General features: G+C 48.5%; 2 protein-coding genes across 2 annotated transcripts in view; both read right to left on the reverse strand.

Annotated features, from left to right (window-relative positions):
• Positions 1 to 5,110: 5,110 nt before the first annotated feature.
• LOC133358779 (aerolysin-like protein) lies at positions 5,111 to 7,040 on the reverse strand. The gene is made up of 2 exons (XM_061577227.1): positions 6,504 to 7,040; positions 5,111 to 6,061 (listed from the first exon to the last, which is right to left on the reverse strand). The coding sequence occupies exon 2, from the start codon at positions 6,050 to 6,052 to the stop codon at positions 5,111 to 5,113; it is 942 nt and encodes a 313-aa protein (XP_061433211.1). The 5' UTR covers positions 6,053 to 6,061; positions 6,504 to 7,040.
• Positions 7,041 to 7,210: 170 nt separating this feature from the next.
• The window catches only part of ENDOV (endonuclease V), a 20,560-nt gene continuing 8,994 nt past the window's right edge, over positions 7,211 to 18,776 (reverse strand). Inside the window, 4 exon segments of the mRNA XM_061577228.1 lie at positions 7,211 to 12,564; positions 12,566 to 12,616; positions 13,495 to 13,623; positions 17,436 to 17,504. Coding sequence (XP_061433212.1) covers positions 12,475 to 12,564; positions 12,566 to 12,616; positions 13,495 to 13,623; positions 17,436 to 17,504 — 339 coding nt within the window. The 3' untranslated portion in view covers positions 7,211 to 12,474.

Below are 18,776 nucleotides of genomic sequence, written 5' to 3' on the forward strand. Positions count from 1 at the left end.
ACAGGAATACTTTGCAACTTTCGTCTGGCCAGGGACCAGAGCACGAACGAACGTCAGAAAATGGACAAATGGCAAAGCAGAGCCTCTATTTAGCCTTGCACATTTATTTTGGCCTGCGAAAAATGGTAACATGCAAATAACTACAGTAAATATAAAACCGTACATGCAGAATAACTACAGTAACTATATAACACATGCGTGCGAAACCTAAGAAATAAAAGAAAAATAAACGTAATAAATAAACTAAACTAAGTGATACCTTGAAATATTTTTACTCTTGCGTCAGTAAACACTGTAGTGTTATACTGTTATCACAAAAATAATTATGGATTGTTTGCAGTATAATCAGAAATAAGCACGGTATTAATAATCTATAAATAAACACAAATATAAGAGATGCTCACTGAACGAATTCTATTCAAAGACTGAACTAAAAAGATTGGCGCGTGGCACGAACGCCGTGGAAGGTTTGGGGACGAAATCGGACGAAAGAGGAGAGCCACGTGGACGAAATTTGAAATGTGGTCACAATTGAAAACGGCCGAAAGAGCGAAGCGACGAAAGTCAAAGTATCGCTTTAGTAGGTTCCAGAAAGGGGGCGTGGTGAGGGCGGAGCGAGGCCACGCCGGGCGGGAGGATAAAAGGTGGCCCGGGGACGAGAGCTCGGGGCTGTTGTTGGAAGTGGACCCCCCCTCGCCGTTCGTCTCCTACGCCGTCTCGACCACCCTTAGACGCCGCCGCTAGCGAGGAAGCCTGCCAGCTGTACGAGCTAGCCAGTGCCGTCAGCAGAGACGGATGTGTGTGTGACGAGTGTGTCAGCACGTAGGGTGTCTGTCGTTCCCCGACGTGTATAATAAAGAAGGTGCCTTCACGAACCCCGTCTCCGAAGTGAGTCACTACACAAGCGTGCGGCATGGTTGGAGGTAAATGCGTGCACCTGATGAGTGTTCCCATTGAGTTCGTGCAAAATTTCGATTTAAAGCTTTCGTGACTGCAGGGATTCATCTTCTTGGTTCTCTCGGTAAAGCCACGTATAATGGAAATAATAAGAAAATAATTAAAATAAAACATAAGTGCTCGCTCGCATCGCTGCCAGCGGAAGGGCCTCCACTGGAGCTCTAGGAAAGCTGCTCTAGAGCCAGTGGCTCTTAGCATCGACTGCAGCCTTGTACCCCGTTTGGCTCTTAATCGTAGAACAGTGTACAATGTTAATAAAGCCACATGGGGTTTGATGGAACAAAGTAAGTTGTTTAATGCGTCGTAGGCTTTCGCGACCAATGCCATCCGTAATACAGGTTTTTTTTTGGAGTCAGATCGCGTAAATATATAAACGTGTCGTTAAATTGCCACGTTCTGTTTACGTGACAACCCCTTATTAATTGGTTGTGTCGGGTGGTGGCAGGTTTAACGACACATTTATACATTTACGCGATCCTACCCAAAAAAAATAACCTGTATAGTGAAAGTAAGTTGTAACTTACGCGCCCGTTCTTAATTCGTGTTTTCGATTATTTACCTTCGAACAAAGATTTGGCCACGTCTCGCTACCCCCCCCCCCCCCCATCCCAGAAAGGGCATCTCGCAGCCCCAGGTGGTGCGCGATGCACCTCCAGGTGAAGAAGAAGTCTATGGCACGAGTTCAGACGCGAAGAGATGGAACCACCTGGGATTTGGCGTTAGAACTTCCAGAGTAAAAAAAAAATACGTAGAGCAAGAGTTTGACCGTCTAGAATATGCGTTGGAACTTCTACTGTGAATGGTTAAGAAGAACCCCCACTGCTCCAGAGGGAGCTGAACAACATCAGGCAGTCCAAACAACCCACGTGGCCTCACCCTGGCTTCTTAAGATTGGTGTCACGACACCTCGCATGGACAATCAAGCAGACTGACACTTTTAAGACATTAACCATCACAGAGCCACTCATTCTCAAATCTATTTCCAGCGAATCGGTCGCTCGCAGCACTACCGACGTGAGTGCAGCCCCCCCAGCTCTAGAGTGCTAGGTATTTGGCCTACTCTTCCACGCTGGGCCAGACGTCTTGGAAGAGGTGGGAGTACTCACACTTTACCCAGTGCCGGATTAAGCTAGTGTGGGGCCTGTAGCATATGTTGTTACAAAGGTTCAGTGACTCTGCACTTGCTCAATTACTATAGTACTATACAGCCTTCAACTTTTATGAACGGCTGCATGTTTAAGGTTAGCGATTTGTCGTATTATCTAGCTGTATAGCAAATAAAAAAATACAAAGACTTTACTATGCAAGTAAAACATAAGTTTTTTTATGGTTATTTATTTATTTAGGGCCCCTTTATAACATACTAGCAGGAAGTACCCGGAATTGCCCGGGTCTTAAAAATATGTCAAAACTACTCTTTAAAAAAACCTGCTATGATTACATCAGTGCATACTGTGGTGGTACCTGCTTTCACTGCAGCAGTGCATACTGTGGTGGTACCTGCTATGATCAAAGCAGTGTATACTGTGGTGATACCTGCTATGATTACAGCAGTGCATACCGACTGTGGTGGTATCTGTTATCACTACAGTAGTACATGCTGACTCTATATCAGTATTTATCGACTCTATAGCACAAAGTAGTCACCTGACAGAGTGGCGTGGTGAGGCCTAGTCCCGTGCAGAGCCTTCGGCCTCGCCTAGATTGTCCAGCCGGCCGAGGTGGCACCTTGGCAGTCTGGGGCTGGGCTGTTACCCCTGCCCCCCAGGCACGATGTCCTTGGCCGCTCTGCAGTAATATCTATGGCCTATAGTGGTAGCATATATCGACTGTATAGTCGTAACAACTGGATGCATCGTGGTGGGGGGGACATGAGACAGTGAAGAATTTACCTGAGTGTTGTGTATTTTTAAATCCTTTATATTAAGTTCACTCGCTTGCTTGCTTACGACCGTGCAAATCTTTCGCTCGTTTTTTAACCCACTTCCGGTGATCCAATCGAGCTGACATTTTGCACACAGACTCGTTGTGCGAGACAATTAATGTTCGTGAAAATTTTTTTCCAAAATTTTACACTTTTAGGACAAAAATATTATATTGAATTACCAATTGCTTAATGCTGCCATGCAATCATCTGACCCATAGGTGGCAGCCATCTCAAGCCAGAGGACGAGAGGACTCTAGCCGCCACGCATATAAAGGATTTATAGTGAAAAACTTTGTTTTTACGGGTTATACTTGTTGTTGAATCCCCACGAGCAGTGTAGTGTAGCGAGTAGTTTAGCTGTCTGTCAAGCCACCCTCCTGCGTTCAAATCCCACGACAAATTAGAATTCGTGCAACATTAGTCTCAATTCGCATTCCAGTAAAGTCCCCCAGGCTTGCGGAAAACACGACCTTTAGGGGCCGTCCATAAATGACGTCACGCGATTTTGGACGATTTTGGACCCCCCTTCGTCACACGACGCCACAAAAAGTCAGACCCCCCCCTAAAATATGACGTCACAAAGCTCTGCCCTCCCCCCCCCCCAAAATAAAACATGCTTCAAATCGCTTTAAACTATTGTCATTGTGGTGCGTATTTAATGTGGCGCTGCACTCTGATGTTGTAGGAGAAAACATTTATTAAAAAGTCTATTTAATTAAGTAGAACGCGTTGTCTATATTTATTTAAAGTTGCGCATTTTGATGTGACGTCACATTACTCAACCACCCCCCCCCCTCGTCACACCGTCACAAATGTCTGACCCCCCCCCCCCCCAGGTGCGTGACGTCATTTATGGACGGCCCCTAAGGCTGCGGGTGGATCTCGCTCCACCACAACGCTGCTTTTCATTGAACCCCGAGTATCACGTGGAATTGTTTGTAGCGTTACGTAAATCTCAACCCTGTTGCAGCATTACGTTATTGCTTGTTTTCTATGCTTAAACTATGTTTCCCCCCCCCCCATGTTTCTATCACTAGTTTTCTTCATTTTAAGTTTATTTCACGAGTAGTTTTGCTCTACGTACTTTGTTACAGGTAGGAACAACAGTTCCACACTGCCCACCAGGGATTATTTGTCTGTCTGTCGTGCATAGCCACGCCTTCGATGTGTTTCATAGAGCGCTTCGGGCAGGCTCAGCACCACGTGACGCACCACCGCACGCAGCTAGCACCGCGTGACAGATCGCAGGAATGCACCGTCCAACCAAGTTCCTACCTCCCTTGTCCTCTAACGATCAAGGCACGCAGAGCCGGCCCAGCCACTAAGCGACCCTTGCAATTGCAAAGGGCCCCGTGGCCAGCAGAGGGCCCCCGAGTCACTGCTAGCGAGTGGGTGAAAAAAAAAATCATACATCAAAGGGGCCTCCAACCAAATATTGCTTAGGGCCCCCGGCTCTGAAGGCACGGGTCACAATATCCTGGTTAGGAAATGGTCACTTTACCTTTGCGAGCATTTACAATTCCTAACACTGGTTAAGATTCTGAATCCAGATTGACGTGAACCTTGTCACATGACCATGTGGAATAGAGGCAACCGTTGTATAATGCAATCGCCATAATTAATGTAAGCGTCAATCCAGCCAAGCTAAAACACCAGAAAACAGAGCAACTAATGTAGTTACTGTGAAGTTTAGCACCGTGTGACAAGGGAGCGTTACTATGCATGTACCCTGACATGAGACCTATAATGATCATAAGGCCAAGCTGCACATTGTTAAAGCGCAAGTGTTGGTCATTCTTTGAAACCGCTTCCCAGCATTATTAGCGAGATATCCAGTGTGCCAAGTATTTGGTAATGTTTGGACAGGACATTTCCATCCAATTGCAGCAAAAGGCCGTTCAGGAATGTATTGCAGTTGCCAAAAATAATCCAATCTTAAGTTGTGAATAACTTGGGTCATTTGACAATGCTAGAATCTAGTGGAAAAATGAGATGCCACAGAATCGGATTCAATGGCCATGTAATGGGGAATAAACTATAAAGCTCAGTGGAGCAATACGTTGTCAACAGCAAATGGTAAAATACCCACATTTGTAAAACATTAAAAGGCTAATTTCTTACATGTAACCACAAAGAGAAAATTGCATTGCAGAAGGCTTTTATTGCATAGTCAGCCATAATTATTATTTTTAGAACATTTGATCAAACAGGGTACAAAATGCTGCTCTATTTCTCAGAAGCACGGGCGGTCATTTTGGTGTAGGTGAGCCCCTTGTAGACGCCACTCAGGGGAACGTCAAAGACAGCACCGTTCATGCAGGTGATGCGCAGCAGGGCCGTGTACGGGAGGTCGATGTTTGCACGCCCGATTTTGGCGACAACAGTGACAGTCTTGCGCGGAGGAACCGAGACAGGGAACGAGAGAGTTTCCGTCCGCTCCTCAGAGTTCTCCAATGCGTGCGTGGTCTCAGAGCTCAAGGTGAAGCTGAACCCGGTCTCCACCTCCATAATTAAGGGAATGCCTGCAGACACCTTCAGGCTGAAGGTGGACTCGATGTTGTTGGTCGTAGACCACGACGACTTTTTGGTTATCGTCTTGGAGCTCTCGAAGGTGTGAGACTGCACGACGCTGGTGTCGTTTATGTACTCCATGTCTTTAATCTCCTCCATCTGCACGTTAGGCAGAACCTGGTGCATAGTTGGGTACTTCATGTTTTGGATCACCGACGACTTTACAGCATTGATGAAAAGGAAGCCCATGGAGTCGATGTCAGCCCCTGCTCGGCCCTGAACGCCCAAGCAGATGCCAGAGCCCACGTCGATCTTGTACTCGGTCTTGAGCCCCCAGTCCGTCATCTTGGCAAAGAACTCGCGGTTGCAGCTCGTTCTGAACTTTATGGCACCCAGACGCGTGCCGGCCCCATTGCCCCACAGGGAGAGCTGCGACATGAACTCGCCCGACTGGAATTCAAACTGCTGAGCAGAGGAGTCCACGGTGCCGAATTTCTGCCTTTGCCCGTCAGTCAGCCACACCTCCACACCCCTCACTTGCCAGCCTCCAACGCTCACGGAGAGTTTCTGCAGTGTGGCCGCATTGCTCCTTCCATCAAACGAGAAGGCATTTCCACCTTGGCCTCCAATGATGTGCAGCGTAAGTGGGTACGACATTATGTATACCTGGAAGAGACAGAAGCAAGGGAGATCGTGGCAAGCATGTTTAAATGGAAGGCACTTTATTAGAAGTAAATCGTGATAAATGTGGTTTAACACTTTAAGTATGCAAAATAAACGCCACGCTTGTACAAATCAAATGCTTTTTAAGATTTGTCAATATCTTTATAGCAATATTTGAGAAAAAAGTGCACACGTCACAACCCACCACGGAACAATTAGAAATTAAGCTTTAGGCACAAGTGCGCACATGCTCTTGGAACTGCGAGGCAGAGGAGCAACAAAACAGCTTCATATTTTGCCTTCGCTCCCCATTTGAAAAGCTGCAACAATCAAGTGGGATATGAAGCATGGTGCATTCCACAACCCACACGACCACAGTAGGTCATCATTCAGTAGCGGCATAACAAGTACCACGCGCTACATTTGTGACCAGCAGGACAAATACCTTTCTTCTTCGAAAAAGCAAAGCTTCGACAGGCAATCCAGGCACTTGGCTGCAGTCGACCTACATGGATTATAGGAACAGAAGCAGACGGGTGATGGTGGTGTGGGGAAACTAGATTAAACATAACGATCCAAGAAAACTAAGTTTGCAGATTCCTATGAAAGAACCACCCTGGTGAAAAATGCCTCAGAAGTCTGTTAGAGCCAGCACAATCCAGATGATCACCAGGCGTCGAATCGTATTAGGCTTGGGGCAATATATGATAAGGACGGTTTGCAAAAACGTGTCAAATTAGACAACTTTTGCATTTTACACAATTTTAAGTGCATTTCAGACAATTGCCATGAAATGTCAATAAAACTTTGAAGCATAGTCCGCTTCCTGTATACACCCCTCAAATTTCAGGTCAATAAAAAGTAGTTTCCCCATTTCTTTAGACACTATGCTACGAACCAAAATACAACATTCTTAAAGGCGGTAATTAGCCGGAGCAAGTGAGAATATGGAATGGGCGAGCTGGAACGGTTTAAAGATAAATGTGGGCGACCGAACCAGCAATTACTCTTTAATGGCTTTACTGCAAACCAATATACAACGGCAGAAGCAAACTTAAAGCAGGTTACGAAAAAAAACGCGCCCAACTACATACAACAGGGTCTGAAGAGAGAGCACAATTGCACAATCCAGATAATCATTATGGTGTTGAATCTTGTTAGGCTTGTGGCAAGGGTCACATTTTATTCGTCTTACATTTTAAAACAATAAAGGGGAACACCACGATTCAAAACGGAATTCAGAGAACTCCCATGAACTGTGAATCAGAGCTGGTGTTACAGGACTTTTTAGCTCAAGCCATACAATCCCTCAGATTTCAGGTCAGTAAAAAAATTAGTTACCCGGTAGACTGGCACACGACGCTCTGAACAAAGTAGATTCCTAATTACGATAATATGCGTGGAGGGTGAGAATTACAAATGGTACCGAGAAGGGATGCTTGAGAAATTACAGCGAGACGAGGCGCTAGTGAACTTTTTGCGAACGCTTACAACATAGATGGACAAGGCCACAGCAAATCATATTACACTAGGGTCCGCACTTACCTCTCAGCCAAATCCGTGGGGAGCAGATAGTTTATGATGGTTCTGCCCTCCTTTATATACAAGGGAGCGCGCATCACGTGGTACAATCACTTGGGCGTGCCTTCCCATCCCTGGCCAATCATGGGGGTGGGAGGGATAAGGCAATCATCACGAGCCAATCAGCGCGAGGATTCGCTAATTGAATGGGTGGCGCTTCCTGCACGCGCGGCCATTTTGTGTGGGCAGCCATTATTAAGTCGAGCCACGCGCGCTGGCGCCTCGTGAATGCAATCACGGTTCGAATACGAGTCTGGTGAGAGTCCATTGAGAGAGCTTACATCACGTGGCATAATTACCCGCGCGTGTCTCTGCCCATCTTCCGCTCCAGGCCAATCACCGCGAGGATTCACTCATTGCATGGTGGCAGTTTCACGCGTGCGCTCCCATTGTGTGATCCGGCGTGGCGTGTATAAGACAAGCTACTGCCACGCGCCTCGTTAATGCAATCATGGTCCCGATACGGGTTCGTGAGAGTCAATGGAGTTGTTGATTCAAGTGATTTTAGACTTTTTGTTTAAACTCTTTGACATGGCCCCCACGTCCAAGGTCAAATTGGCCTCGCTGCCATCGCTGTCTTGAAATTCAGTGTTGATGAGTGTCTTATTAAGTATATATGTTTAAACTATACGTGCCTCATGACACTGTCTTTCATAACTAATATGTTCTAATTTTAAACCCTTTGATGTTGTCTGCCCAGTCTCATCTCAATAGGAAATAGCTTCTTAGCTCAGTGTTTTACTTAAACATCTGATTCTGATAGAATGTGTTTTCTGACATCAAATACCTTTAAATGGAATGATATGATCCAAAATCACGTAATGAGGACGTGTGAAAGGTATTGCAGCTGTTTAACGGACTTAAACGATTCAACATACGTTCATGTCCAGTCTCATTTCCTCATGATAATGGTACTTTATAATGTCACTGTAGTATGGCAACACCATTATCATGCTTAATAATCGTGTCCAGTATTAGCAGGGTGGAGCAGACATTCTTCAAACCAGCACGCAGAGACAGGTAAGCTTTGAAATCAATTTATCCACCATCACACGCAGCTCCCTCCTTCATGTAAAGTTATCTCTTCATCTACAGCTCTCTGCTTTCTTGTCTTTTGCTGACGTCCCAACTTATTACAGGTAGGAACAACAGTTCCACACTGCCCACCAGGGATTATACAGGTAGGAACAACAGTTCCACACTGACCACCAGAGATTATACAGGTAAGAACAACAGTTCCACACTGCCCACCAGGGATTATACAGGTAGGAACAACAGTTCCACACTGACCACCAGAGATTATACAGGTAAGAACAACAGTTCCACACTGCCCACCAGAGATTATTTGTCTGTCTGTCGTGCATGGCCCCGCCCCACCAGAGCCCTCCCATTGGCTTGGTGGCGCCGACCAATGGGAGCGGTGGGTTTGGGTTGGTAGAGGGGGGCACCGCCGCGACTCGGGCCAATGAGGAGACGGGAATGTTTCATTCACAAAATGGAACTGGGGGAGGGTGGCTCCTTTCATAAAATGGAAGCCTTGAAAAGAAAACAATGAACCCGTAAAAACATAGTTTTTCACTATAAATCCTTTATATGCGTGGCGGCTAGAGTCCTCTCGTCCTCTGGCTTGAGATGGCTGCCACCTATGGGTCAGATGATTGCCTGCCATCATTAAGCAATTGGTAATTAAATATAATTATTTTTTCCTAAAAAGTGTCAAATTTAGAAAAAAAAATTTCACAAAAATAAATTCTCACGCACAACGAGTCTGTGTGCAAAATGTCAGCTCGATTGGATCACGGGAAGTGGGTTAAAAAACGACCGAAAGATTTGCACGGTCGTAATCTCCGTCAGCTTCACTCGCAGCTTGGCGGCTCAGTGTGGCGATTCTTCTTAGGTGGTGCAGACCTCAGCTTGTCGATGCACGTCGCTACCCCGCGAACATCGTCATTCTGGATGACGGAAGAGCTTCTTCATTGTCGGCGTCGAGATGAGATGGGGGCCGGAGCCCTGGTGAGAGGTGGGGGCCGGAGCCCCGGAGAGATGGGGGCCCTGAGCCCTGGTGATCTGGAGGCCCTGAGCCCTGGTGATCTGAGTTGAATGGATTTTTCCTCGGCTTATATCGGGAAAATCCACTTGGTTTTTTTCGAGTTGTTCAAAGGCCGGAACTTTTTCCTTCTGTTGTGTGTGGACACATCTGCGTCCGTGTGTCGTGTGTGTGTCCGTCTGTGTGTGTCGTGTGTGTGTCTGTATGTGCTTTATTGGAGGAAAGGTTTTTTTAAAGACACAGCTGCCCGCAATAATTCTGGAAGGAGGGGTGGGGGCTTCCTCGCGAACCGGCGTAACATGAGTCATCAAACTAAACCAGACCGACGATTCGCGTTCGTACCGAGGTTACAAAATCATAATCCACGTTTTTGATTATGAATAATATTGGTCGCGAAAGCCTACACGTTAAGCGAGCTCTATAATCCCCTCCCCCGCTCTTGGCGTTTATCCTTTGTCTCATGCGGCTCCAAGCCGTATGCCTGGTCTGGAAGTTAAAATGAGACACTTTTGGTGCTTAGTATTATTGTGATTTGATTGCAAGTGACTCAAGGCATGCCGTAGCCGTGTTCACGGTATTTCATCGTGGTTTGATCTCCCTATGGGGAAATGTGCGCAAATCTTGCTGTCCGTGCTGCGGGGAGACAAAGACGTCTGTGCTCCATCGTTGGAGCACACTGCGCGTGTTTTATTTATTTGTTTATAGAAGCATCTGATTTCCTTTCTCGAGCCGTCGCCTGCTCGCCACGAACTTTTATGAGGGCCATTTCCCGGCTCTGTGTGTGCTCTGGCCGTTTATCTCGGGAAGACAAAGACGCCTGTGAGCTGCTCGCTTTCCCTGGAGTGTTGCCTGTTGGTTAATTATGATAGACTTCTCCGCCCTTAACTCCCTAGGAGATCCACTTTAATTTCGTACTTATTTTTTTAGCCTAGGGAATTTGTTTTTTGTTTAGGAGCGACCCTGACTGCCATAATAATTCTTTGATGCTTCGGCCCGGCCGCGTAGAAATTATTAAGGGTAAATAATGTCCGTATTTAATTAACAAATGATGAATCAGGACCCTGGTGCAGACTGTAGTCTGGTTTCCAATTGGAGCGAGGATAGATAATGTTTGCTTAATCTTCATGGCTAAGTTGGTAACTTTGTTTAACTAACATGGTTCAAAACCCGTCTGTGCTTTCTTGTTGTCAATGCTATTTTTTTTGTTAAGAATATAATAAATATATATTCTTCGTGGGGCCTGTCCTTGTGTCGTGAGGGGGGCTTTTTGAACAGCGGGTGTTATCCTAACACCCGCTTGCAATTCCCCCCTCCTTTTTTCTCTTGTGTGAAATTCGGGAAGGTTTTATGACATTTGATGGCTGTCTCTTTCCTGCTTTCTGGCCTTTGAAGCGAGGTGTGCACGCATCTGCTGTGGAGTTGGGAAACGGGTTTTCCGCTCGTCTTTGTTTGCTCCCAAGTTGCCACCGGGTCTATTAAAAAATTATATATGTTGGCAGAATTATTCTTAATATTAATTTTTTAAAAAGGGTATAGATACAACAGTGGGGAGGGTGGGGCTGGGTGGGGAGAGTGGGGCTGGGTGGGGAGGATAGGGTGGAGAGGGGCTGGGTGGGGAGGGGCTGGGTGGGTTGGGGCTGGTCACCCCGTGGTGCCCTTATAAAACTCAACGTTTAACCTACACACTACACTATACACGACACACTACACTTATACAGTAGGAACAACAGCTTCCACACTGCCCACCAGGGATTATTTGTCTGTCTGTCGAGCACGAATGCGCTGTCCAACCAAGTTCCTACCTGCCCACTCCGAAGGAACGTGTTTAAGACAATTAAACTCCGATCGCTCACGGTCTCAACCAACGGCGATTGGAGAAGTAACAGGCCTCGCCTAATGCGCAGTCAACGAACGTTCGCGAGCGACTGCTTCGTGTCCACAACATTTAACATAATAGGGGGGTTTTCCCCCTTTTTCTGGCAACAAAACTGAAACCTTTTTACAATGAATCATGTTTTGCATTAACCACAATACGTGTGGTCAAAATGCAAACAAAAAACACTCTGATAATAATATTGGCATTGTCTTTGAAGCTGATTGGTCCACACCAGAGACAGCTTTCTTTTGAGCCTCTGAGCCTCGTCTCAATTGGTGCTAGACCAGAGGACTCCATAAGTTCAACGCCGGTCCGAAATGCTCGCACCGATCGGAAGTGCTGAACAAGGCGACCGACTTCATGGGAACTTCTCCCGTTCCCGAGGCGTCTGCAAGTTGCAGGGAGGGGGTCCCCTTGAATCTCGGAATAGTACACGAGGCACATTGATGTCATGGCCGTGGGGGGGCATCCTGCACGTCCTGCAAGGCCTCGCCGGGGAGTGGGGGCCCCTTCGCAGCAACGAACGTCGATCGCCTCAAATCCCGCCACTCAGTGTTCAGCTCAATCACTTTCGACCGGCGATGACGTCGCGAAATCTCGCGGTGACGTCACAGCGCGATGACGTCACAACGCAACGCCGCCACCAGTGGGGAAGGGCGACCGCCCGAGTCCGAGGGTGGCAAGGGCTTCGAATCCTGGCGACGGCAAAGTTGAGTGAGAGACCAAACAGGCCGCGTGGCGAAGGCCAACGGGGGGGGGGGGGGGGGGGGGGGGGGGCAAGGCACGTAAACGCACGCAAGCGAGGGTACGGAGGCCCCAACCCTCGCCCGCACGCTAAAGCACTTCCCGCATCTCCGAGGAAGTCGAGGTTTTTGCAGAGCCACGGAGCGGTGGCGACTTTCCCAGGAATTCCTAACTACGACTACTCTTCTTCTTTGTCGTCTCCTCCTCCTCCCCCTGTTCTTCTTCTTTGTCTTCCTTCGACCCTCGTGGAAGCCGGGGTTTGCGGAATGGGGAATCTCTCACGCAGGAATTCCCGGGAGCGAATGTCTGCCTGCGGGCGAGACGGGGTTTAAAAACAAGGACTGCTTTCTCAACGAGCGCCTCATCCTCGCAGGCGTTTAACCAGCGGGCGTGGCAGGCGAGCGGCCGGATAGTGTATAGTGTAGTGTATAGTGTAGTGTAGTGTGTAGTGTAGTCTATAGTGTAGTGTATAGTGTAGTGTGTAGTGTTGTGTGTAGTGTAGTGTATGGTGTAGTGTATACTGTATAGTGTAGTGTATAGTAGTGTAGTGTATAGTAGTGTAGTGTATAGTAGTGTAGTGTATAGTAGTGTAGTGTATAGTGTAGTGTATAGTGTAGTGTATAGTGTATAGTAGTGTAGTGTATAGTAGTGTAGTGTATAGTAGTGTAGTGTATAGTGTAGTGTAGTGTATAGTAGTGTAGTGTATAGTAGTGTAGTGTATAGTAGTGTAGTGTATAGTAGTGTAGTGTATAGTAGTGTAGTGTATAGTAGTATAGTGTAAAGTGTATAGTGTAGTGTATAGTAGTGTAGTGTATAGTAGTGTAGTGTATAGTAGTATAGTGTATAGTGTAGTGTATAGTGTAGTGTATAGTGTAGTATACTAGTACAGCACGCCGGTGTGTTGGAGAACCAAGCCACAACAAGACGAGTGGTGTCATCACCGGGGAGACACACAAATTGGTGCTGAGGGATGGTGGTGACGATGGTGGTGGCGATGGTGGTGACGATGGTGGTGACGATGGTGGTGGCGATGGTGGTGGCGATGGTGGTGACGATGGTGGTGGCGATGGTGGTGGCGATGGTGGTGGCGATGGTGGTGGCGATGGTGGTGACGATGGTGGTGGCGATGGTGGTGACGACGTTAGCGTTGATGACCGCGACGACGGCGACGATGATGTTGTTCATCACCTGGCGGATTGGCTCCGGCACGCGGAATTTGGAGCAGGCCAGCGTCAGCCTCACCGCCGTCTCCAGGGACACGCGGTGTCCCACCGACACGTACACAGGGTTAGAGCAGAGAGACGAGGGGCGTACAGCCTGGACACACACAGAGACACACAGACACAGAGACACACACACAGAGAGACACACACACAGACACAGAGACACACAGACACACAGACACAGAGAGACACACACACAGACACAGAGACACACAGACACACGGTGTCCCACCGACACGTACACAGGGTTAGAGCAGAGAGACGAGGGGTGCACAGCCTGGACACACACAGAGACACACAGACACACAGACACAGAGAGACACACAGACACAGAGACACGCAGTGTCCCACCGACACGTACACAGGGTTAGAGCAGAGAGACGAGGGGCGTACAGCCTGGACACACACAGAGACACACAGACACAGAGACACACACACAGAGAGACACACAGACACACAGACACAGAGACACGCGGTGTCCCACCGACACGTACACAGGGTTAGAGCAGAGAGACGAGGGGCGTACAGCCTGGACACACACAGAGACACACAGACACACAGACACAGAGACACAGAGACACACAGACACAGAGAGACAGACACACAGACACACAGACACAGAGACACGCGGTGTCCCACCGACACGTACACAGGGTTAGAGCAGAGAGACGAGGGGCGTACAGCCTGGACACACACAGAGACACACAGACACACAGACACACTGACACAGAGAGACACACAGACACACAGACACACGGTGTCCCACCGACACGTACACAGGGTTAGAGCAGAGAGACGAGGGGCATACAGCCTGGACACACACAGAGACACACAGACACAGAGAGACACACACACAGACACACAGACACAGAGACACGCGGTGTCCCACCGACACGTACACAGGGTTAGAGCAGAGAGACGAGGGGCGCACAGCCTGGACACACACAGAGACACACAGACACACACACAGAGAGACACACACACAGACACAGAGACACAGAGACACACAGACACAGAGACACACACACAGACACACAGACACGCGGTGTCCCACCGACACGTACACAGGGTTAGAGCAGAGAGACGAGGGGTGCACAGCCTGGACACACACAGAGACACACAGACACACAGACACACAGACACAGAGAGACACACAGACACACAGACACACAGACACAGAGAGACACACAGACACAGAGACACGCGGTGTCCCACCGACACGTACACAGGGTTAGAGCAGAGAGACGAGGGGCGTACAGCCTGGACACACACAGAGACACACAGACACAGACACAGAGAGACACAGAGACACACAGACACACACACAGACACAGGGACACGCGGTGTCCCACCGACACGTACACAGGGTTAGAGCAGAGAGACGAGGGGCGCACAGCCTGGACACACACAGACACACACACACACAGACACACACACAGACACACAGACACACAGACACACAGACACACAGACACACACACACAGACACACAGACACAGGGTTAGAGCAGAGAGACGAGGGGTGCACAGCCTGGACACACACAGAGACACACAGAGACACACAGAGACAGAGACACAAAGACACAGAGACAGACACAGAGACACGCGGTGTCCCACTGACACGTACACAGGGTTAGAGCAGAGAGACGAGGGGCGTACAGCCTGGACACACACAGAGACACACAGACACACAGACACAGAGACACAGAGACACACAGACACAGAGAGACACACACACAGACACACAGACACAGAGACACGCGGTGTCCCACCGACACGTACACAGGGTTAGAGCAGAGAGACGAGGGGCGTACAGCCTGGACACACACAGAGACACACAGACACACAGACACACTGACACAGAGAGACACACAGACACACAGACACACGGTGTCCCACCGACACGTACACAGGGTTAGAGCAGAGAGACGAGGGGCATACAGCCTGGACACACACAGAGACACACAGACACAGAGAGACACACACACAGACACACAGACACAGAGACACGCGGTGTCCCACCGACACGTACACAGGGTTAGAGCAGAGAGACGAGGGGCGCACAGCCTGGACACACACAGAGACACACAGACACACACACAGAGAGACACACACACAGACACAGAGACACAGAGACACACAGACACAGAGACACACACACAGACACACAGACACGCGGTGTCCCACCGACACGTACACAGGGTTAGAGCAGAGAGACGAGGGGTGCACAGCCTGGACACACACAGAGACACACAGACACACAGACACACAGACACAGAGAGACACACAGACACACAGACACAGAGAGACACACAGACACAGAGACACGCGGTGTCCCACCGACACGTACACAGGGTTAGAGCAGAGAGACGAGGGGCGTACAGCCTGGACACACACAGAGACACACAGACACAGACACAGAGAGACACAGAGACACACAGACACACACACAGACACAGGGACACGCGGTGTCCCACCGACACGTACACAGGGTTAGAGCAGAGAGACGAGGGGCGCACAGCCTGGACACACACAGAGACACACAGACACACAGACACACAGACACAGAGACACAGAGACACAGCGGTGTCACACAGACACACAGAGACACAGACACACAGAGACACAGAGACACAGGGACACGTGGTGTCCCACCGACACGTACACAGCCTGGAGACACACAGAGACACAGACACAGAGAGACACGGTGGTGTCACACAGACACAGAGACACAGAGACACGGCGGTGTCACACAGACACACAGAGACACAGAGACACGGCGGTGTCACACAGACACACAGAGACACAGAGACACGGCGGTGTCACACAGACACACAGAGACACAGAGACACACAGAGACACAGAGACACACAGAGACACGGCGGTGTCACACAGACACACAGAGACACAGAGACACACAGAGACACAGAGACACACAGAGACACGCGGTGTCACACAGACACACATAGACACAGAGACACAGAGACACGGTGGTGTCACACAGACAAAGAGACACAGAGACACAGAGACACGGCAGTGTCACACAGACACACAGACACACAGAGACACAAAGACACACAGAGACACGCGGTGTCACACAGAGACACAGAGACACACAGAGACAGAGACACAGAGACACAGAGACACGGCAGTGTCACACAGACACACAGAGACACAGAGACACACAGAGACACAGAGACACACAGAGACACAGAGACACACAGAGACACACAGACACACAGACACACAGAGACACAAAGACACACAGAGACACGCGGTGTCACACAGAGACACACAGAGACACACAGACACAGAGACACAGAGACACAGAGACACAGAGACACGGCAGTGTCACACAGACACACAGAGACACAGAGACACACAGAGACACAGAGACACACAGAGACACAGAGACACACAGAGACACACAGACACACAGACACACAGAGACACACAGAGACACACAGACACAGACACACAGAGACACAGAGACACAGAGACACGGCAGTGTCACACAGACACACAGAGACACAGAGACACACAGAGACACAGAGACACACAGAGACACAGAGACACACAGAGACACGCGGTGTCACACAGAGACACACAGACACACAGATACACAGAGACACGGCAGTGTCCCACTGACATGTACACAGGGTTAGAGCACAGATAAGAGGGACGAACATAGACACAAATACACAACAGCATCCGTTCAGCACCAGGTGAAGATGACATCACCACGGCGCCTGTTGCAGGCTAGGTGCACTTTGAGGCCACGTGAAATGCACACGTAGACACACATTGTACACACACACACACACAAGTGTTTCTGACAAAGCCATTTAACACCCAGACCCAGGGCTTGAACCCAGGGTCCCACTCGAGGCAGTGAGGTGGTTGTCACCATTCCCAGAATCTTTCCAGAATTCCCGACGAGTGGGAATGTGTCTCCTTTTCCATTCAGAGCCTTGATCTGAAAAGAATAAAAATATAAAACCACAGTCACACATTTGCCGTTCCACATTACGTCCCCTACATGACAGCACTTGCACCAGGAGGGCATTTCGCGACCAACATTGTCCATTGCAGAGGGTTTACATCGATAAACAGCGACGACACGCAACGACACGCACGTAACATCGCGGCGTTCGAGAATTCGCCGCCGGTTTCACTTCACTAACGACAACGGTTCTTTGGCAGCGCGACAGCGCTCGCTCATGGGTAGCTTTTATTTTCAAAAGTAGTAGTACACAAAAGATGCCGGAACAGCACGCTCCGTAACAAATGACAGCCGGGGCCACGCACCCACGAGTGTAGAATGTGAGCGAGCGAGCGAACGGCCGTGATGGACGTCACGGCAGTTTCACCGTGTCGGGCTTTCGCGACCGATGAAATCCATAAAAGAGGTGTTTTTATTATCACACGCTTTCATTTAACTCACTCTGTCTGTTGTTGTCGTTGTTGTATCCTCAAATATTGTAACTCGATTTTAACCCACTTATCAATGTGGTATCGACTGCAAACTTGGTATACTTATGTCATACTGATGACAATACTATATTCTATCAAAAATAATAAAAATAAATTTTTTTAACATTATTTTTTATATGTTATGTTTCGGCTTGGCTCTAATTGTCCACGCTCAACTGACGTTGGTTGTAATTGGCCACGGTCCCTTACGTTGTGGCAAGCTTCGGGGCCACTTCCTGGAGTCGTGGAGTTCTTCCATATCAATATACAAATGTTGTGTCGTTAAAGCCGCCACCACCCGAACGAAACAGCGTGAGGACTTCTCCACAAGTCTGTGGCTGTCACCTGATGCTGCTGCTAGGTGGTGGTGGTGGTGCTGTCGTTGTTGTGGTTACCGGCGAAACGTCGCACGGTACTCGAATTGTAAATGTTGTAGTGGGTTTACTCTACAACACGTAATCGGTGTGGTGCTGAACTAGTATACTACACTATACACTACACTATACACTAAACATTACACTATACACTACACTATACACTACACTATACACTACACTAAACATCACACTATACACTACACTATACACTACACTATAATTGTAAATGTCGTAGTGGGTTTACTCTCCAACACGCATTTGGTGTGCGCTGAACTAGTATACTACACTATACACTACACTATACACTACACTATACACTACACTACACACTATACACTACACTATAGACTACGATACATTACACTATATACTACACGACTATACACTACACTATACTA

This window comes from Lethenteron reissneri, chromosome 63 (genome assembly GCF_015708825.2).
Source record: "Lethenteron reissneri isolate LAM-NWPU_2019-01 chromosome 63, ASM1570882v1, whole genome shotgun sequence".
Taxonomy (NCBI): Eukaryota; Metazoa; Chordata; class Hyperoartia; order Petromyzontiformes; family Petromyzontidae; genus Lethenteron; species Lethenteron reissneri.